This window comes from Emys orbicularis, chromosome 9 (assembly GCF_028017835.1).
Source record: "Emys orbicularis isolate rEmyOrb1 chromosome 9, rEmyOrb1.hap1, whole genome shotgun sequence".
NCBI lineage: Eukaryota > Metazoa > Chordata > Testudines > Emydidae > Emys > Emys orbicularis.
The window spans coordinates 13,137,164-13,159,431 of record NC_088691.1 but is presented as its reverse complement, the minus strand read 5'-3'; the positions used below and the strand labels follow the sequence as shown (position 1 = coordinate 13,159,431).

The window sequence follows — 22,268 nt, the reverse complement described above, 5'->3', positions numbered from 1 at the left end:
GAATGCCACAGTCCACTCCCGAGGAACATTTTGAGGAAGTGTTTCCTCAAAAGCAGGTGTTGATGTGGATGGGAAATGGATAAGTGGGTTGGGCTGGCTGGTGGGTTTGGACTCCGTGCAGATGTAAGGGAGGGAGGAGGGGTTCCCTATGGAGAGAGGATCTAGGGTGTGGCCTGAGCAAGTCCTGTTCTTTACACAGGAAATGTAATATGAAGGAACCACATTGGCACAGTGGGGTCCAAATAACTGTTCACTAGCTATACGCAACATGCAAGGCTTAGTTTTACTTACACACACACACACACACACACACACACACACACACACGAGAGCTCAGAAACTATTTAAAGGGATACTATCCAATTCTATATACTACACCTCCCCACACACACACACTTCACCCCCTTCCCACTAGGGTGCCTTACTGAGGTAGTGCTCCCCCATCAACTTTTCCACATACACTGAACATAAAAGCCCTAAGAATTGGTTGTATGTGTCTCATTGAGGAGACTCCAGCTGTGCACAGCTGTGGCAACCTCAGAAAGGCCCAGCTGACTGAACAGAATGGGGCTTTCGCAATCAATGTTCCCAGCAATACTCTTTACTGGAATTAAACTACGTATGCTGATGAACTTTGCATGGTCTTTCTGACATTCATTTGAATGGGTAACGAGATGCAGTAACATGCCACAACCCCTAGCACAGATTGGAAACAAATTTTACCAAATGTCATAGAGCCTTATGATTTTTGCAAATCTGAAATAACACAAAATAAAACAAAAAACTTCACTCAGCAGCAGTGGCTCCTGCTGCTCCTGTTCCAGAGAGCTGGGCTCAGTTCCCCACACTGGGCATTGCAACCTGGAGTACAAGGGTGCAGCACCCCTGACTCAAATTTGGCCATCAGGATGGACGGGCAGGTAGGCCAGACCTGAGCAGCACTGCAACTGCATACTCCAGGTCGCAACACACGGAGCAGAGAGCCTGGCCCAGGCCTGCAGGATAGGACCTGCCACCGCAAGGTGAGTGCAGGGCAAGCTTGCTCTGCAATCCCCTGCTCCCGCCAGGGGCAGGACCTGATCCCACCACAAGCCCCATGGATAAAATAGATAAAATGAAAGAACATGAAATTCCCCCAAAATAAAAAAAATATATATAAAAAGAATTTCACTGGCTCTCATCCTGGTTGTATTATCTTATAATGCTTTTCCTCCAAAGGATCCAAAGTACTTTAAAAACCATTATGAGCAATCTCTTAATCCACTTCTCTGCTGTCTTCTGCAAAGGCAGCATCCAGGTAATAATACAAACACCCCTTCGCAACAATTTTGGACCCTGAGAGTAATGCAGTAGCCCACTGAAAGTGCAGGAGAATTGAGGAAGGCAGAATATACTTGCCCAAACTGGGTTTTGGGCCAGGACATGGGGGTTAACACCCACACTCTTGTACTCTTGGAAGCCACCATGAAATCTTTAGTGACCACATTAAATGTGGACCAGTTAAGTGCGCTTAATTGTAGTATATTATAGAAATACTTTCTGAGCTGGCGTGCGGAACTTTCAGCCAAGTATTTCAAGTCACTTCTAACGCACTATATTTGTCTTTGAAAATTAGCAGTTTGCACTGAGCATCAGGGAACGTTACTATTCAAGTAACTAAATTATAGCATGTTTAGCATTACAAACTATATGTTTAGTAGTACTGAAAACCCAAAGGCCAGAGCTATGAACCAATACCCAACCCAGGATTTACAGAACATGGTCCCATTTGGCCCAGGGCTGGGATTCCTTATGGCACCAGGCTCAGGCCTGCTACAATGAGACTCCGCTTAATGAGGATGATTAGCTAGAAGCCTTTTAGGAAGAGGAACTGTATAAAGAAATTCAGGCTGCATATACTCACCCCACTAAAAAGAAACGACGTTACTGAGATGAAACAGAATTGTTGACAGTACAAATCATGACCCTGACTGTGCAAACAATTACTAGTGGGCATTGCACCATTGGAGCTATTCACAGTAATGAGCACTATGCCTGGTAAATAAGTGTTTACAGGACCAGGCCCTGTTGTCTTACGTAAGTATTAAAAGAGAGTGCATGGGATAAGAAGGAAGGTCCTTTCCTGGATCAGTAACTGGGTAAAAGTTAGGAAATAAAGGGTAGGAATAAATGGTCAGTTTTCAGAATGAGATGGGTAAATAGCAGTGTCACCCAAGGATCCATACTGGGACCAGTGCTGTTCAACATATTCATAAATGATCTGGAAAAGGGGGTAAATGGTGAAGTGGCAACATTTGCAGATGATACAAAACTACTCAAGATAGTTAAATCCAAAGCTGACTGCAAAGAATTACAAAAGGCTCTCACAAAACTGGGTGACTGGGAAAAGAAATGGCAGATGAAATTCAGTGTTAATAAGTGCAAAGTAATGCACATTGGACAACATAATCCCAACTATACATATAGAATGATGGGGTCTAAATTAGCTGTTACCACTTAAAAAAGAGATCTTGGAGTCATCGTGGATAGTTCTCTGAAAACATCCACTCAATGTGCAGTGGCAGTCAAAAAAGCTAACAAAATGTCAGGAACCATTAGGAAAGGGGTAGATAATAAGAAAGTAAATATCATAATACCACTATATAAATCCATGGCATGCCCACATCTTAAATACTGCATGCAGTTCTAGTTCCCCCATTTCAAAAATGGTGTATTAGAATTGGAAAAAGTACAGAGAAGGGCAACAAAATTCTTAGGGGTATGGAACACCTTCCATGTGAGGAGAGATTAAAAAGACTGGGTCTGGCCAGCTTACAAAAAAGACGACTAAGGGGGGGGATATGATAGAGGTCTAAAAAATCATGACTGGTGTGGAGAAAGTAAATAAGGAAGTGTTATTTACCCCCTTCACATTGCACAAGAACCAGGGGTCACCCAATGACATTAATAGGCATCAGGTTTAAAACAAACATAAGGAAGTATTTCTTCACACAATGCACAGTCAATCTGTGGAATCATTACCAGGGGATGTTGTGAAGGCCAAAAGTATAACTGGATTAAAAAAAGAGTTAGGCAAGTTCATGGAGGATAGGTCCATCAATGTCTATTAGTCAAGATGGTCAGGGGACGCATCTTGGGGGTTCCTAAACTCTGACTGCCAGAAGCTGGGTCTGGGCAACCAGGAGGGATCACTTGATAATTTCCCTGTTCTGTTCATTCCCTCTGAATGGGTGCACTAGCCACTGTAAGAAGACAGGATACTGGGCTAGATGGACCATTGGTCTGACCTGATATGGTCATTCTTATGTTCTTATTTGAGCAAATGTAGCTCGTAAGGGAAATGGCAGAGTTGTGGCAGTGTAGACGATTAGCTACAGTTGGTACAAGACATACCATTTAAAAAAAAATTAGATCATTGATCTACTTTTAGTCATTTCATCCCATTTGGATCATCCTACCATAGAAAGTTCAGTTGTTAATCTAATGCAGGTAGTGAGTCACTCCATATCTCCTAATTTTTATTCTGTTCCCCCTCATTTCTGTGGATGGTATTTGTTTTTGCAGATATATTTATTGGCTACAGTCACAAACCTTCTAAATGGGTATTTGTCGTTGTTCAATTTCAGCAAGTAAGGACATTTTCCTAACGGCAAATTAATGGGAATTTGGGGGACACACAACTGAAATAATTCTTTCCCCATTTTTTTTAATTCAAACAGAACCCTTTCAGGTAGACACAACCCCAAAAGATGTGAAGGTGATTCCCTGTACCGTGGCATCCTTTCTAGCATTTTACTGTGAATTCTGTGTTTATCTTATTTTAGAAGACTGAGATGTGAAAATATTTAATCATAGTTTTCCATTGTGTCATCTTCGTAGAGGGGAACTTGTATTGCTCAAAGGATGTATCTACACTACAGTCGGAGGTGTGCTTACATCTTGAGTAGGTGTACCCCTACTAGCTTTAATCTATCTAGCACAGCTAAAAATAGCAGTGAAGATGTTGTGGCATGGATTAGCAATGTGAGTACATATCCAGGGCTCCAAGTGGGCTTGTCCAGCCTGTGCCAGGGTCCGTATCGCCACATCTTCACTGCTATTTTTAGCAGTGTGAGCTAGATTAAAGCTATCATGGGTACACCTTCCCGAGCTGCAATCACACCTCCAGTTGCAGTGTAGACAAAACTAAAGTATCTGGTTTTGTATCCTTCCAACCATCTGGAGAGATTCGCCGGTAATTTCCTTGTCATACATAGAGCCCCCAAGAGTTTAAAATCTCCAGTATGATGATCTAGACTTGGCTTTAAAAGTTGAAACCTTGCTACAGCTGCTTACAGCAAAACGTTTATTAGGTCCGATTTGCACGTTTAATGCAGGACTTAATTGAATTGGTGTAGTGAGACCTAGAGCCAATTGCCACCCAGCTTTCTCTGAGACCAGAGTGAATCTATCACTGGGGAAAAGGAAAAACCGTCCCCCTAGCATAATGTGGAGGAAGCTGCAATTCTGAAAGTTGGTGCTCAAAGGAGTATTGTAAGAAAATAGTTAAGCAGAAGACGCACAAAGCTCTATCTGATATTAGACAACCTTTCAGTCCTGAATCAAATCACTTCCAGGTCACATTTCAAGGCTGGTAAAACAATAATCAAGGAGTTTTACTAAATAAAATATTAGAAACAAATTAACAAATTAATTGCAGGCCTGTTGGCTCTTCCCAGCTCTTATCTTATTATTTTATTTTCATTAATGATTGTTATTGGGATAGCACCTAGTCATGGACCAGGGCCTTACTGTGCTAAGCAGCGTACGAACACACAAAAATACAGTCACTTACAGTTTTATCTGATTTTGCCTTCACTGTTTACAAACTCTAAGCAGTGATTGCTGATTTATTATATTTGCAACCAAGACAGCACCAGCACTTCAGCTTTTCCAGAATGATATCGATTAGAAAACAGAGGCATGAGCTACACAGAACTTTTATGCTAGTTAGGAGGTTTTTTTTAACCTAATAGTTATACTGATACAACCCCTAGTGTGGAGGGCCAGTATAGTTTAAGCCAGTGGCTCTCAAACTTTTTTACTGGTGACCCCTTTCACGTAGCAAGTCTCTGAGTGCAACCCCCCTTATAAATTAAAAACACTTTTTTTATATATTTAACACCATTATAAATGCTGGAGGCAAAGCGAGGTTTGGGGTGGAGGTTGACAGCTCGCGACCCCCCATGTAATAACCTTGCGACCCCTTGAAGGGTCCCAACCCCCAGTTTGAGAACCCCTGGTTTAAGCAGTATAATGTTTGTGTGTAGACAAGCCATGAGTTAGCCTTGGCATGAATGGTTAAAGAACAAAGAGGGTGCTCCAACTTACAGTTTTTGTTGGGGCTGTTTCTCTTGGCCTTGTAACTCCAGAAGTCTGGTGCTAATTAAGTGAATCATGCTCTTTGACTCTTATTCATAAAGAATTCACTAATGCTTATTCATTCTGAGAAATATGCAGCTATGTGTTTGCCAGACAACACATGTATAACTCTTGTCCAACTGTGGAGTTCTTGAGTCACATAGTCACTCAAATTCAAGTGGGATGTATTTTGAGAAATATGTAGCTCTAAGGAAAATGCTCATGCTGCCTTTAGTATAATTCTGTTCACCATCAAATATGTAACTGGAGCAACGTGTCAGTGGCTAGAAACCTGATTGGGATGTAGAGTTATTTTGCTGATTCACTTTGGCAACCAGACGAGGTTGCTTCTGTTTGTTACAAAAGGGGTGAAAATATCTTCCTTTGAGCTAGAGAGAAACTGAGAGTGGTGGGTGGGTGTCCTGGTTGGGTCTCATGCTGTTGCTTGTATAGCATAGAAGTGGGTATCCTGGAGGAAAAAATCCTAGAAACAGCCACGCTCAGGGGGAAAAAAAGTCTGAGGTTTAGGATTTGTTGTTATGTTTGTTAACAAGGTGAAATTCAGAAAGTGGGTAAGTCTTTGCATCACACTCAAGATATCCGTGAACAGGGAATGCTGTCATTCCACCCACAGGTCCTATCTTCCCTCACTGGAGTCCCCTGAGTTGCTTGATAGATGAATAGAGATGTCTTGTGAGCTATTGCATCCTTCCAGCTAGTGGCCTGGTTATTGTCATAAAGCGGTGTCACTATGGGTTTCAGCAAACACCATTGCTGCCTTCAGCTTTGGGCTTTTGCAAGCAAGATTTTTGATTGGCTACTCCTCTCCAGCGTAATAGCATTGGGTGTAGCTGTGTAAATACAGGGAAGATGTTACAATTCTCTTTTCTGTGTACTGCACCTTTAAATGACTTTCTAAAAGATGTGCTCTTCTTGAGCCGCAAGTTACTGGGCTCGATACAGGAATTACTTGGTGCATTTCTATGGCCTGAGTTATGCAGGAGCTCAGATGAGATGGTTCTAGTAGTCCATTCTGCCTTTATAATCTAGGTAAGGTGTTTGCCTGCCTATCTGCTGGGTGGCAGTCCTCTGAGTTGAGTCAGTATGAGTACCACAGAGAGAGAGTGTGTGTGTGTGTGTGTCTATATATATATATATATATATATATATATATATATATATATATATATATATATATATATATATATATATATATGGTGATAAGGGCCATATAGGTACCTAGATAGACATCTATATAGACTGACTTTCTTTCATTGGTAGGAAACAAATCTCCCGGGATGAAAGTACATGGTTGTCTTTTTTGCTTGTAAGCAAAAAACACAAAGGAAATTTTATGCAGCCTTATTCCTCGTTTTGTTTCAGACTGGTTGGTTTTGAGTTAGTGGATAAGACTAAAAGGATGGCTGACATGACTGATCAGTCACTAGACCATTTGACTAGCTTGACCTTAAAACTAACTTCCACCCACTTGCAGGGCATGACAGGCTATGTGCCATAATTTTAGCGAACTTTAGTCCATATCGCCACTACGTGACCTGAGTGTTTGACATCATATGGATGTGTGTGACCTCAGACACTTGTTTAAATCCAGTTGGAGCTAATTCCGTGAGGCTTACATTGGCCAGGCCAGGCTCTGGGGACTTGTTCACACTAGCAAGGGTATGAAAGGCAAACAGCAGGAAAACGCAGCCAGAGCTCCTTGAGTAATCACCATGATTAAAAATCCTGCCTCCATTCACATCAGCAGTTTGGATTAAATCTTGTGCGCACCCCCAGTAGATTAAGAAGGGGAAAATAATTTAAGGTAAAAAGCTGGCTTTCTGTTTCTGACTCTTACTGGGATGAACAAAGTTGGACAACTTTCTCCTGTTTCCCTACAGATAAGAGTTGGTCTGTTTTTGTGGTTTGGGTTTTACATTTTAGAGTATGAATGATCAAAGAAAGGGCTGTGATAAGAAACAGCTCTCTGCTCTTTTAGTAATTCTAAAAATACCCCATAGATCAAGTGCATGTCCTCCTTCCCTAGGCTGAGATCTAGTGTTTGTTTAACAACGGGAATTTACTAGATTTGTAATTAAATAAGGCCCTAATTAATGGTACAAAAAGCCCTATCGTCACAAGAATAACCGGCCAGGTGGAATCCCTCTTGCTTTTTTAAAAAATACAAATTGTATCGGTGCTCCCCTCCTCCTTAATTCCTTCTGTGCAGCTCATGGCCTGACCCCAAAGACCCTAAATAATTCTGCCCCCACCTAACCCTTCTTTTTCTAATGCTATTTATTTTCAGTTCTTATTTCCTCCAACTCCCCCTTCCCTATGCTGGTCCCTCCAACCCCTTCTCCCAATATTTACTTTGCATTTTCTTTGATGCACCATCTACAGACTCTTGTTTTCTTCCAGTGTGTCATGTGCTCCTCCACCTTCAAAACACAACGGGCTGGATTCTCGGCTGGTGTAAATCAGCAATGGTTCTATTGATTTACTCCTGCTGAGGTTCTGGTCCCATTGTACGCATGAAGTGTGGCCTTCCTGCTTTAACTTCCTCACTGGCCATCATCCCATTGCCATTTACAGGGTGAGGTGATTTTTGGGATCCCACAGAAGGAGCTCGATTCCCCCCCATCACCAAATTGTTCCTGTTCCCATACCCAGCCCCCATCCTATTAATTCTGACCCCCTCTGCCCCTCCAGGGGTTATCCACTCTCCCAGGCCTGGGGGCACTGCAATGAGGTTCCTTCTCTCCCTTCCAGGCTGGGGGGCCAGCGCCAGGAGCTCTTCACCCCCCCACACCCTGCTCCTTCCCAGGCCGGGTACTGCTGAGGGAGGAGAAGCTGGGGCCCCCTAGTGCCTGTTGCCCCCAGAAGGGGATGGGGAAGGAGAGCCACCCTGAGCCGCTGGGCTCTTTAGCTCTCTCCTGTGAGACTGGCTTTAGGCTGCTGAAGTGAAGGGGAGTGGGACAGAGCTTTTCCAATAGCAGCTCTGATTGGTTGCTCAGTCCCAAGAGGAAGGCAGTTGGGGTAAGCAGCCAATCCGAGGGGGATTCTCTCCCCAGGAAGGGCTTAAATTCATTAGAGGGCTGGAGATTCTCTGTCCTCCTGAGGCTGGTCTCTGGCCCCTGCCAAAATCCTGTCATGGTGAAAACGTCACGAAAATGGGCCACACTGAGAACTTGCATTAGATGTTACCACCAGCTGGATTGTGGGAGGGCAGATGAAGAGAGATTTCCCGAGTTTACTGCCAAGAGCAGCATCTGAGACGATCAAGCCTGCATTTTATTTGCACTCCCACAACCTGAAGAGGACTGACTGTTTTTACTAGAGTGAATTCTTATGGCACAGCTAAACTTCTGAAAGTTTCTGCCAGCATCTACTTTCCTCCGTGCACTTTGAATTCCTGGGCCACTAAATATCTGTATTAAATCCTCTTGTATTCCAATTTGCCAAGGGAAATTCAGTCTATGTGAACTGTTTTCCCCTGCCCCCAGCTACTTTGTAACCTACCAATTGAGGGATAATTGGCTGTTTTGGAGAGGATCTAAAAAAAGGTTTAGACACACCCTTAATATCACGTCTTAAAATTGGCATTCAGTTCATTGTTGTTTTAGTCCATTTTCCTCACCATTGTTAGTGTTTATGAAGTATAATTGATTATTAAAAATACTCCAGAATCTCTCTCTTTTGGGCCCAAGTCCTTTCGATTTTGTTACCTACAATAAGATGGTGCCTTTCGATGAGATAAATGTGAGACTCAGACATGTAGATGTGGCAAGGGTGTAGACCAGCAATGTTATTGTTATTGCCATTCATAACTTGTATTGTGGTAAAATGCAAGAGGCCCCAGTCAGGGGCTGGAAGACCATTGTACTAGGCACTGTAATTATAGCAACAATACCTAGCTCCTACATAGTACTTTTCATTCATTGATCTCAAAGTGCTTGTGGTATCATTATCCCCATTTTACAGATGGGGAAACTGAGACACAGGGTGATGAAGCTCACCCAGTATCCAGTGGCAGAGATGGGAATAGCACCCATGTCTTCTGAGTCCCGGTCCAGTGCTCTATCCACTAGGCTATCATATAAAAGATAATCTGTGGCCGAAAGAGTTTAAGGCCTAAACATAGGATGAGATGCAAGATGTGGAGCTAAACAGTTTGGGGTGGGGAGGACCAGGTAACAGTGGAAGAATTGTATTTAGTACAGTAAACAGCAGTTCCAGCATGCCCGTTGCCTAGCTATTTGAATCGTTTTTGTTTTGTTTTTAAGCATGTGGAGTGACAGAGAGTCACAGTGTTGGTTTCATCCGGATACCAGAGTCTCTGGCATTTTGACTCCGTCAGCATGAGGAATGTCTGCTGTTTAGCGATAGTGGCTTGACATTTCCTGTTGCTGACCTCTTGCAACATCTCCATGGGCAGCAAGGCTTTCTGGATGTGTCCACTCTCCAACTGGTGAAGTCTGCGTTCTGCAGCATCCTCGAGGATCTTAAATGTATGTTTTCCAAACTACCCCCAAATTTCTCAGGGTCATGAAGCTTTGAAAAGGTCTCATAAGGCCAACAATGCACTTGAGTCTCCCAGTGCAGTTGCTGGATAACGCTGCTGATTTCCATCCTAAAATAATGGATGTTCAGTGTGGAAGAACAAGACATCTGGGAGTGGGCAGCCTCATTCCAACTGTCTCCTAAAAGTTTCCTGGTGGTGGTTTAAAGAGGATGAATTGCTGTGTGGGGAAAAAGTTTTGACCGATTTCTAATAAGGTGCAAATCGGTACAGTATAGCTCTATTGAGGTCAATGAATCTATGCTGCTTTACAACAGCAAAGGATCTGTCTGGCCTATAATGGCTAAAATCCTGTCCACGCTGAGGTCCTAACTGTATGTGCTTCAGTCCTTTAAAACATGGTTCCGCCATACTTTTCCTGACTTATGTGGACAGGATATTTTTTCCTGCGAAATGTTTTGGAGAAAACATGCTGTAGATCATTATGCAGGGGGTTTGGCTAACCCGGTTGCAACTAGCACAATCTTAGTGTGGAAAGGCTAGCATTGAAATCAATGGAAGTTAGGTGCCTCAATACTTTTGAGGACCTGGGCCTGAGTCTCGTGACTGTAGAGAGGGGAATGAACTGATGGAGATATTGCACCATACAACATAAAGAGGCGTTAGTGTTCCTCGCTCCAGTGTTGTTAACACCGGTTTGTATTTCCACCTAGTTTGGAAGGGTAGCTTCTGAATGTTTTTTGTGTCATTTTGCCCTTCCCCCTTCTTATCCGTTTGGCTTTTCACACAATTACAGACTGAGTCTGTGTGGCTGTATGAAAGGCATTTCCTCCCTGTTACATTTAAAAATAAATAAATCCTAGAATTCAGCACACCAGCTGCTTTCCATTAGTGCTACATACACGCACGCTAGGAGGGCAGAGTGTGATGCTTCGGACACTGTTGGGTAGCAGAAATCCTTCAGAAACTCTGTCAGGAAAAGCCTCTGGAATGCAAACTGTGGGAGTAAAGAACTCAGCGGCTTTGGGCCCTGCTCTTTACTCAGGCAAACCTCCTCATTGAGGTCAAGAGGGGGTTTGCCTGAATCAAGAATAAGAAAGTGATGAATACGGCCTTTTCTACGAACTGTTGTTTGCTCTGGAGATCTCTGTAGGACATGGAGTTGAGCGCTGTCTGAGGTGTCAGGGAATTTCGTTGATCCTCAGAGAATTTTTATTGATATTAAATATCATCTTGCTGCTTATCTAGCCTTCCTGGTGGCAATTAATACTTTATTATTTGTGATCCTTGGGAAAAGGCCTTTAACCTTTCTCAAGTTTCTGGATGAAAACTCTCTCTGCATGCAAATTAGTCTTTATTAAGATCCTATTACTCATCAGCTTCACTGTCACTAGAGGGTTTTTTCCTTTCTTAAACTTCTCACTCTCACTATGACCAGTGCTGATCACAATGGGAGTGTTTTAACTACCATGCTGTTATGCCTACTTAGAGCAGCCAGTGGCCTGTCTCCATTAGCGCTCTCACTGGTGATGGTAGCAACAGTTGGAAATTTTTAACAAGACCAATCTAGTGCAGAAGAGGCTGTGGATCCTTTTTTGATATCCGGTAACTCAGGGTCAGGTTCGGATCCCCTGACTTGTACTAGCAGCTGCCTTCAGTAGGACTATTTGTGGAGTAAGATACTACTCAACATGAGTAAGGGGATCAGAATCTGGCCCGCAAAGTGCAGTTTTGCTGTGCTCGTCATACAAAGAGCACGGTGAGGTTCCACATTTGTAGTGTTTCAATAGCTTCCAGGTCTAATTTTCTCAGGGGATCTGAAAGTTGAGCAGTACTCTTACTGGCTTCACTATGATCAACCCTAGAATCTTTTTCAGGGAGGCTGGAGAGGGGAAACTGAGGGCAGAATTTGGCCCTGTCAGTGGAATTTAGTAAACAATTCTGTTGATGGTGCATGAGCAAGAACAGAACCCAGCTCGCTGCCCTGTGTTTGCTCTGGTGGGCTAGCTGGAGGTGCGTCCTGCAGGATGAATGACTCAAATTCAACCCTTAAAGACATATGGGGAGATAATGTTTGTGTATTGTCATATATATTGGTAGTGGTCAACAATGTAATCAACAGTCCCTGTCTATGCTGTATTCTGTTAACTCGGAGATCAAAAGAAGACCCTAGCATTTAAATGAACTGTAAACATAGGATATGTATTCATCTCTCTTTGAAATGTATAGCCAATCATCTGCGAATGGTGGAAAAACAGGCAATTGCCTTATGTTAATTTGTGTAGCTATGTACTGGTGATGGACCTACTTCAAAGTTGCCCTGATTGCCTATTATAAACCAAGGGGCTCCGACTTGTCAAAGAAGGCCTGAAATTGTATAAAAGATCCTTGGGTCCCGATCCTGTCTTCTCAGATCTGCTTAAGCTTCACCAGGGAAAGTTTGAGTCGCAAGATTGAGGTCCCAGTTAAGCTGGAAAACCCTGAATATGATATTGGACATTGGACTATAATCTATGGACTAAATTCTTAAAGAACTCTTTGCAACTACAAAGCTCACCATCTCTGCTATGAATCTGAACCTCAAGAATTAAACTCATGTCTGTATGTATATTGATCTTTTAACCTATATTCTCTTTTCTTTTTTAATAAATTTTAGTTTAGTTAACAAGAATTGGCTATAAATATGTATTTGGGTAAGGTCTGGAATATTCATTAACCTGGGAGATAATGTGTCCAATCCTTTGGGATTGGTAGAACCTTTTCTTTTATATGATGAATAAAATTTTCATTAATCCTTATCATATCTGACTTGGGTAACTAGGTGGAGGCCTGAGGCTGGGTTACTTTAAGAGAAATGTGTTTTGGACTTCTTAGTAACCAGTAAGGTATAACAGAAGCTTTTTAATGCTGGTTTGGTAAATCTAAGTATTGGAATATCCACCAGCTCTGGGGATTGTCTGCCCCATTCTTTGCCATTTGCACTAATTGAGAGACCTCAGCTGGCTCCCCCGGGACCCCAGTCACAAGAGGAAATTAGTCAAAAGGGATTTCTGAAACTAAAGTCAGTATAAAGAACAGGAGTACTTGTGGCACCTTAGAGACTAACAAATTTATTAGAGCATAAGCTTTCGTGGGCTACAGCCCACTTCTTCGGATGCATGAAAGCTTATGCTCTAATAAATTTGTTAGTCTCTAAGGTGCCACAAGTACTCCTGTTCTTTTTGCGGATACAGACTAACACGGCTGCTACTCTGAAATAAAGTCAGTATATAAGACTCTGAATATGCTCGCAAGGAGCAGATCTTTGGAGAAAGAAGCTGCTACTACTTCCCACTACCACTTCTCAGAGCAGAACCATCCTCTACAGAGATGTTAAAAAAGTAAGTCAGGCTGGAATGTAACCTACCCGTTAGTTTCTGATGAACAGTGCCATCTGAATTCTAATGCTGCTTGAATCCCCCTTTCTCCCGAAATCCATCCAAAAACCTGCAATCAGGACAGTGAAAGCGTGCATGGGGAAAAGTTACACTGTCCCTATACAGGACCGTCTGGAGCCTGCAGCCTTCTTCCTGGTCCTGTTTATATAACTCAGACCCCAGGGGCTTTGTTGATTATCCCCAGGCTGCAGGCTCCAGCCTGTCCCTTAAAGGGATAGTACTTTCCCCCCTTGCATCCTTTCACATGGGCCTACAAAAATGGTTGAATTTTTCAAAATGGTTCTGCTACAGCTGCCTTCAGTGACATTGATTCTTCAGACTTTTCTATACAAAGAAAATGAGTCTCTCTGAGCTCTAACTACGCAGGTGATCTTAAATACATGATACAAACATCAAGGAAACTGTGATCGCTTCTCCTTTTGTCAGTTTTACAAAGGTATAGTACTTGGGCATGGAATGTATTTAGCTGGCAAAGGGGAGTGGTGTGACCACAACCCTGGGAACTAAGAACTCTGGCTATGTCGCCGCTTCCCACTGCGGCCTTGGTAACTCAGATAAGTGCTCTGCTCTCAACCAAAGCCATTTGTAAGATGGGGCTAGTGATCCTTGCATTTCCCCTCACGTTGGGAGGCCTCGTTCAGAGGTGCTGGAACAATTTTTATAGTGGGGGTGCTGAGATCCACTTCAAGCCAGGGGGTGTGGCAGCACCCCTAGCTCCAGCAACTAGGGCCTCATTCGTTCTTGCACATGAAAAGCTCTGTGTAAGTGCTGTTGCTATGAAAAATGTTGCCCTTATTCATGGAAGCTGCATATTGAAGGAGCGTGGAGAGCAGCAGATATAAGCCTGTAGGCCTGTGTTGACTCAATAAACTTACTACAAAAGAAGATGAATGCCATGTTGATTTCTAGGCAGTCCTATTGAGTGCTTCAAAAATAAAAACTCTGCATCCCAGCAGGAGATTTATTGGTTTAAACTATGCCCCTGCGATCTGAACGCCAGCTGCAAATTGGATCCAGTAAAGTCAGTTTTGTTCTGATATGTACAACTATACAGGAAACCGTTTTGTTGTTTGTGCTTAATGCAAGTAATTCATTAATGTATCGGTTCTGTACTGATCGTGCATGGCCAGGAGGGAAGAGCGCAGTGTTCTCCAAAAGCCTTGCTGCTATGGTTAAGCTTTAAATCCTTTCCATTCCCTCCTCCCCGGCCCATGGGAGCAGAGGGGCCAGGACATAGAGAAACCAATATGCTGTCTCTGTGTAGGTTGTGGCTGGCTTCTGAGAGACCTAGCAAGGGGTCAGCATCTCCTTTGCCCTATGGATCGCTGCACTGCAGGGGCTCCCACCAGGCCTATGCAATGGGGGAAGGATTGTGGGGGCAAGTTGAAAGAGGATCAAAGACGGGGCTGGTAGGTCTGTAACTATGCACATGCATCAACCATTTAACAGCGTTTAAAAGAGAACTGGATAAATTCATGGAGGTTAAGTCCATTAATGGCTATTAGCCAGGATGGGTAAGGAATGGTGTCCCTAGACTCTGTTTGTCAGAGGGTGGAGATGGATGGCAGGAGAGAGATCACTTGATCATTACCTGTTAGGTTCACTCCCTCTGGGGCACCTGGCATTGGCCACTGTCGGTAGACAGGATACTGGGCTGGATGGACCTTTGGTCTGACCCAGTATGGCCGTTCTTATGTTCTTATGTTATTCCATCCCTATAGGGAGATAATGCAGCAGCCGTTGGGACTCTGGCAATCCTGTGTCCCCAGTAGCATCTGTGGAGTGGCTCTGCTGCTGCTCTGTCATAGGAGAGGGGAATTCCTTACCTTTGGTCTCTATCAGTTTGTCCCACAGTGGGGTTACTTAGGGTGTGCAGTGGGCCCAGGACTCTCCCTTTAGTCCCGTTTGCCAGGTGAGAAATTTCGCACAGCTCCAGAGAGAATCTGTGTCATCCCTCTGGGAATTCCTTCACCCTCCCTGCCCTCCAGTGTCTCATGACCCAAAGAGTATTGAAAATGTTGCTGCGAATGGCCATGCCTTTATTTGACCTGATATTTTTATCAGCAGAAATCAATATACATATTGCATTTTTGAAAAACCCTTGCCTAATGGGTTAGCGCCATGGGAAAGCTCGCATGTTGCACATGGTTAGTACAGCTGATTGAAAGACTGGCGAGGATACATCCGCTGTATTGATACACCAGCCACAGCACTGTGACTGTCAGCTCTCATTACACTTTAGAAATGGTGAAGTTCCAAGGATTCAATCAATTAATGCCTCACATGCATTTCTATTGATAGTTTGTCATTTTCTCTCTCTACATTACCATGACAGACACCCATAGTCCAGGGCATATTATCCATAATCTTTGACGACTGTTCTTTCTGAAGTACGAGTAATTTACAACATAGCCAATGGACTACAACCCTGCTTGACTTAGGTTCTTAAATTCTGAGTCTGTTTAAAATATTTCAACAAATATTTTTCTGGTAGAGCTCATTGTTTTTTAATTTGAATATTTGTTCATTGAAAGCTTGGAAAAACTCTGTTATGCTTCCTCTCCCTCCCAAATCACTGTTTCATACTTAAGACAATAATAGCGATGTGATCTAGTGCTAGATGTAGATTCTTTGTGTGCCCTTAAATAAGTCACTTGACCTTCATATGCCTCAGTCAGTCCAGCTGTAAAATTGGGTAAATGCAGGAGCTGATTTGACTGCAGATGCTGCCTGTCAGCAGAATCATCACTGTACATTTAAAAAAAAAAAAAAAACAATTAGAAAAAAATGGTTAAATTTAGAAGCATGACTGTCAAAATTTAACCAAGTTCTAGCAGGACTGTTGGTGAGCAGATGAGATTATAAAGTGATTATATAACTGTATAACAGATGAAAACTAAGGAGGAAAAGCTAGCCAGCGTGAAATCAACATTGCACCAAATTCTGATCTCATTTGCAGTGGTGTAAATTACTCAGAATCTGGCCCATTCTGTAAAAATGAGTAGAGATCTGGGGATCTGCAAATTTGTCAGTTTTAGTTTATTGAACACTTTCATGACACTTCATTTCAAATAGATTTTCCCCTACCTGGAAGAAAATCTAATGCAATAAACATTTACAATATATAAGGAGCAGTGAACAAAACAAGACAAAACTTCCGTGTGAAATCCTATTGATCACCACTTTAACCAGAATACATGGGAAAGATAGACATTACAGAAGAAAGAACATGACAAAACATTAGGAAAAAGAAAGAGAAGAGAAGAGATGATCTGAAAGGTATAATGCCTCTCCATAATTGCAAAGAAAAAAATCATGGCAGTCAGACTTGCCTTGCAGAAGAGAAGAATGAGGGGGGATTTGATAGCTGCTTTCAACTACCTGAAAGGGGGTTCCAAAGAGGATGGATCTAGACTGTTCTCAGTGGATTGTAGAGCTGTCTTGCTAAAACTGTCATATTTCCATTGTTGCTTGACATTTGAACTATCACTTTTGTGGTCTGCTGCTTTAATTCTTTTGTATCTGAAGGAGCACGGGAAAATACAAACTGGAGCCACTTAACTTTGTATGATCTTAAAAACTAGATTTAACTTTTGTTTTAGTCAAGGAGGGAAATGATGCTCTCCGCTAACTTGATTGATCAATGGACCTATTTGCGATAGGGTTTTGAAGCTTGTGGCCAAAAGCTGATTGCACTAAATCCAAAATAGATTTGATCTAACAGCTGAACTCAGCTTCCACATGTGTAGCATAGCCTAGGATGCTGTTTCAATGCAAATACTTAATTCCTTTTTATAATACTGACAGGGTAGCACAATGACTGCTGTAGGGAGACACCATAGGACAGAACATGTGAATTCTCAGCAGGTCATCTCTCTTACTCAAGTTGTGTTTGGACTTAAAAAGAAAGGGGGAAAAAAAGCCAAATTGGTCCTTTTTGCATGATTTTGACAGGATTTTACAGTAGCATGGATGGAGCTGTGTCTGTTTAGTAAATAGCGATTGTAAAGATTCAGTATTCTGAGGCTGGGACATGTTACTCTTAGTTGAGCATATTTAATGGCTTCTTTCCTTTAATGTAAACTTTGATCCTGACTTCCTGAAAAGACGGCTGTGCTGTGGAGAAGCAATGCTGCTTTGTTAGTTTTTGGGGGGGGGGGAGAGAGAGAGGGAGAGAAGAGGGTTGTTATTGAGAAGTGAAGAAAAGACTTGTGGTTGGAGTCAGTGGTGGATTTAGAGTTAGTGGGGTGCTGTGCGCAGCTTCATTTTCGGCCCCCGCCCCCAGGACCCAGCCAAGAAAAAGAACATTCTCTCTTATCTCCCCTCCCCCCCCGTTTTTCATTCTTTTTTTCTTCATCCTCCTCCTATATTATAAGTAATAGGAAGTTAATGAAAATAAAGTGAGGTACCTTGATTGTTTTTGTAGTCAAACTTTTTTTTCCACAGACCACTTGAAAATTGCTGAGGGTCTCGGCGGACCACTTAATGATCTTTTCAAATGTTGTTTGTACCGTTTACTGACTATTGTAAAGTGCTTTGGATAAGAGCGTTTTATTAAAAAAAAACAAAAAAAAACTTAATAACCTTTCCTCGGTCCACCTGAATGGAGTTCTCAGACCACAGTTTGAGAACTTCTGGCCTAGATGAAAGCTTGTATTTGCATTACGCTAACGTGAAAAATGTGTGAAAATAAAAAGTATAGATGACGCATGAATGGAAAATAAAAGTTAACTTCATCTGAAGAAACATATTCAATTTGAAAAAAAAAAATGTATTCAGATAGCTTTTTTTTTTAAACACTTTTTCTTTACAAAATCGACCTCATCGTTTTTGATAAAATGAATGAAATGTTTCACTTCATCTTCAAAAAGATTTGTGGCTATGTCCTCTCGGTAGAATTCACTTAATTTCTTACTGTAGTGGCTTTTAGCATTTTCGTCCATACTTCTGTCAAAAAACACGCAAAATAAATCAACAGTTTTCTTTAGAGATTCACCTCTACCCTGCAATTGCACTATTATTGTGTCACAAATAACATTAACGGTCTTAACGGCGATCTTTTCTTTCCCTTTTAAATTGATTACATTGTCTCTAGTTTCATCGAAAAATAACGTCCTGCTTTGTTTACGCTTCTCATCAGATATATCAGAGGAACCTATATTTAATGTTAGTGCCTGCCTCTGTTTCCACTGAGCTATAGTCATTTCGAACTTCCATGACAAAACTTTTAACTGAGGCTAACAATTGTGCAGCATTCCAAAAATTTGTATTGACTTTTTGCAGCAATTTGCTGACAGCATTAATTCTTTGAAGTAAATGGTCTCACAAAAGAATAAAAACCGCAATATCGTACACCTCTACCCCGATATAACGCGACCCAATATAACACGAATTCGGATATAACACGGTAAAGCAGCGCTCTGGGAGGGTGGGGTTGCGCACTTGCGGATTAAAGCAAGTTCGATGTAACACGGTTTCACTTATAACACGGTAAGATTTTTTGGCTCCCGAGGACAGCGTTATATCGGGGTAGAGGTGTACTTTTCAAACTTTTCGGCTAATGATTTTGCTTCAGTTTTCGCACGTGGTTTCTCAGAATTTGATGTGGCTAATGTCTAATAAGGTTTTCTTTATATCACCATAGCTCGTTTTCAAAGCCTAAACACCATCTGCATGAGCAGATCACCTGGTGTCACAAATTCTTTTGACTGTCAAATGTTTTTCATTTGCCTGCTCCAAGGGTGATTGTAGCATGCTCCACCGATGCGTGGAAACTGAAAAAAGGCATACACATTTTGAACAAAGTCAAAAAAATGTGTAGCTCCCTCACAAGATTCGGCTGCAGCTTAAATTTAAGGAATGGCTGGAACATGGTATGACTAAAACAGAGGGGCTTGCCTTGTTCAGTCTTGCCCGTAGACCTGAATATTTTCCTGCCATATTTGCGGCGTTATCAAAACTCTGCCCACGACAATTTTTGATGTCCAAACCTAAATTTGCAATGATTTCCAAAACAGTTGTCTCTAGACATTCAGAAGTGTGGGATTTTAGCGGGACAAAACAAAGAAATCGCTCTATAACTTCACCATTGCCGGTCACATATCTTAAAATTAATGTTAATTGGTCTACATGACTCACATCTGGTGTTGAATAGACTATTATGGAATAGCATCCTTTACTTCATCAGTGAATTAGTTTCTGAGCCGCTTTGCCATTATAGTGATGAATTCATTATACGTTTGGAGTGTTAAAAAGTTGGTCTTCCCTGAGCCACAATACTGATAATTTTTCAAATGTTCTTTGAGAAAATTGTCAAATTCACTAAGATATTCAAAGCAGGTTAAAGAATTACCTTTTTGATTTGACATTGAGGACTCATCATGTCCTCTTAGAGCAGGGGTGGGCAAACTATGGCCCACGGGCTGGATCCGGCCCCTCAGGGCTTTGGATCCGGCCTGCGGGATTGCCCCCCATGGCGCCGTGGGCCCCGTGCCGCTCTCAGAAGCGGCTGGCACCACTTCCCTGCGGCCCCTGGGCGGGGGGGGGCAGAGGGCTCCGTGCGTTGCCCATGCCTCCAGGCACCGCCTCTCGCAGCTCCCATTGGTCGGGAACGGGGACCTGCGGCCAATGGGAGCTTCGGGGGAGGTACCTGGAGGTGCGGCAAGGGCAGCGTGCATGGAGCCCTCCGCCTCCCCTCCCCCAGGGGCCGCAGCACTTCCTGGAGCGGCGCGGGGCCGGGGACAGGGCAGGCATGCAGGGAACCTGCCCTGGCCCCGGTGCGCGCCGCTGCCACCCTGGAGCCACTTTAGGTAAGCGGCGCCAGGCCAGAGCCCGACCCTCGCCTGCACCCCACCCCCCAACTCCCTGCCCTAAGCCCCCTACCTGCACCTCGCACTGCTCGTGCACCCCAACTCCCTGCCCTGAGCCCCCTCGTACACCCGCACCCCTCCTGCACCCCAACCCCCTGCCCTGAGCCCCCTGCTGCACCCTGCACCCCTCCTGCACCCCAACTCCCGCCCTGAGCCCCCTTGTACACCTTGCACCCCTCCTGCACCCCAACCCCCTTCCCTGAGCCCCCTCATATGCCCCACACCCCTCCTTTGCCCCAATCCCTTGCCCTGAGCCCCTACTGCACACCGCACCCCCTCCCGCACCCCAACCCCCTGCCCCGGCCCTGCATACAATTTCCCCACCCAGATGTGGCCCTCGGCCCAAAAAGTTTGCCCACTTCTGTCTTAGACGCAGTCCCAAAGAAGACAGCAGTTTAATCGAGGCAACAACACGTCTCAGCACTTTCCTCCAATAAGAACGCTCCTTTTCAAACTGAGCTGATAAGTCAGAATCAATTCTTCCAGATAATTTACACCGTTGAATGAACTTACACATAGCATTAATATAAGCTTTAGAAGTTTCATGATCAGCAATATGTCTTGCAAAGTTTCTCCAATTAGAGTTCTCATCGACGAATGTTTGTTTTCCTTTACTATGGTCAGGGAATAATTTGCAAACATAACAGTAGACTGCCTTAGTGGTTTCCGAAAAAATCAACCAAATTCTCATTTCTGTCATCCCGTTTTTCTTCATCCTCAGAAAATGGGACTCATGAAGACCTCTAAATTGCTTTAGTCCTGCAACCTCGTACTCTTTTCTCAAATTTTGCATATTACCTATGTTTTTCGGTTTATTTACTAAGAAATATTCTATCATATCCAATGAAACAGATTTTGACCATAATGCAATGTCTTCAGAGTAGGTTTATTCCCTTACCAATATTTTGTAGTTCCATTGTCACTTCTGAGTCCACTTGTTCAACTTTTGCAGTTGTTGTGGTATCCCCACAACTCAGCAAGTGATCAGATAATTCAGATGTTTCCTCGCCCATACTTTTTGATGAATGTTGACTATTCAATACTTCAAGCTTTTTAAAATAAGATGACAAATTGTCTTTTTGCTTAGCTTCGTTTTCTTGCCTCGCCTTCCCTTTTTTTGCATTTTTGACTGCCAGACTCATAGTGTCGCTTCATTATTGCTAAAAAAACTGATCTTGATTTTAGGCAGATTAAAAATGTCTGAAAGAGCAGGTGCGTAGTCACGGGTGGGCCTGGATGGGCCGTGGACCACCCAATTAGGTTTAACGCAGTTAATCCCGCATTTTTAATCAGACTCTGTAAAAATGGGATTTTGAACCATTACATACTTGTGGCAAATCACAGGCATTGATGCCAAGTGCGGGGGAGGGTGCGTTTGTTCAGTTGGATAATTGATCAAGCAGACAGACTTTGATTGGCAAATGACGATTTCCTTAGTTGTTGTGATACTATTGCCGAGACAGCGAAAAAACGGCAAAGCAAAATTCTTTGCTAGGCTACTTCAAAAAACCACGTTTAGAGCACAGTTCTCAGAATAAGTTTGCAGAATGCAGAAAGCCTGGACTGCTTCGCGACTTGCAACGGGTATTAAATTCAGTCATTTGTCAGATTTGTCCTGCATTTGGGGCCCCCTGTCGTTGGGGGCCCCATGCCACCGCATGGTTTGTTTCACGGTAAATCCACCTCTGGTTGGAGTGCAAAATATCTCTGCAAGCCCTTTTTGGTGACTAGTATCTGGGAACATTCAGCAATGTTCGGTTTCCTTGCTAAGTAGAATGAATCTGTGTCTCTAACGTTGTTGAGTTCATTGACTAAAAATTAACACGCTGTTTTATCTTTTATTTCAGTGACTACATCATGGCTACAGGGCCAACAGATGTCATACAGCCACCAGAGGCCGGGGAGACAACTGAGGAATGTGCAGGTAAACAGCTGCTCTTCACATGTGTAGTTAATTTGGCAAGCTGTTGGAAAGCAGGATTCATTTCTTTAAAAGGGAGCCATGACTGAACTGTTCTTTGGAGTCTTGTGAGTTTTTGT

At 43.0% G+C, this 22,268-nt stretch overlaps 1 protein-coding gene across 1 annotated transcript in view; it reads left to right on the top strand.

Annotated features, from left to right (window-relative positions):
- KIAA1210 (KIAA1210 ortholog) overlaps positions 1–22,268 on the top strand; it is a 68,780-nt gene that overhangs the window by 10,708 nt on the left and 35,804 nt on the right. Inside the window, exon 2 of the mRNA XM_065410914.1 lies at positions 22,076–22,152. Within this exon, the coding sequence (XP_065266986.1) occupies positions 22,076–22,152 (77 nt within the window). The remainder of the gene's footprint in view (positions 1–22,075; positions 22,153–22,268) is intronic.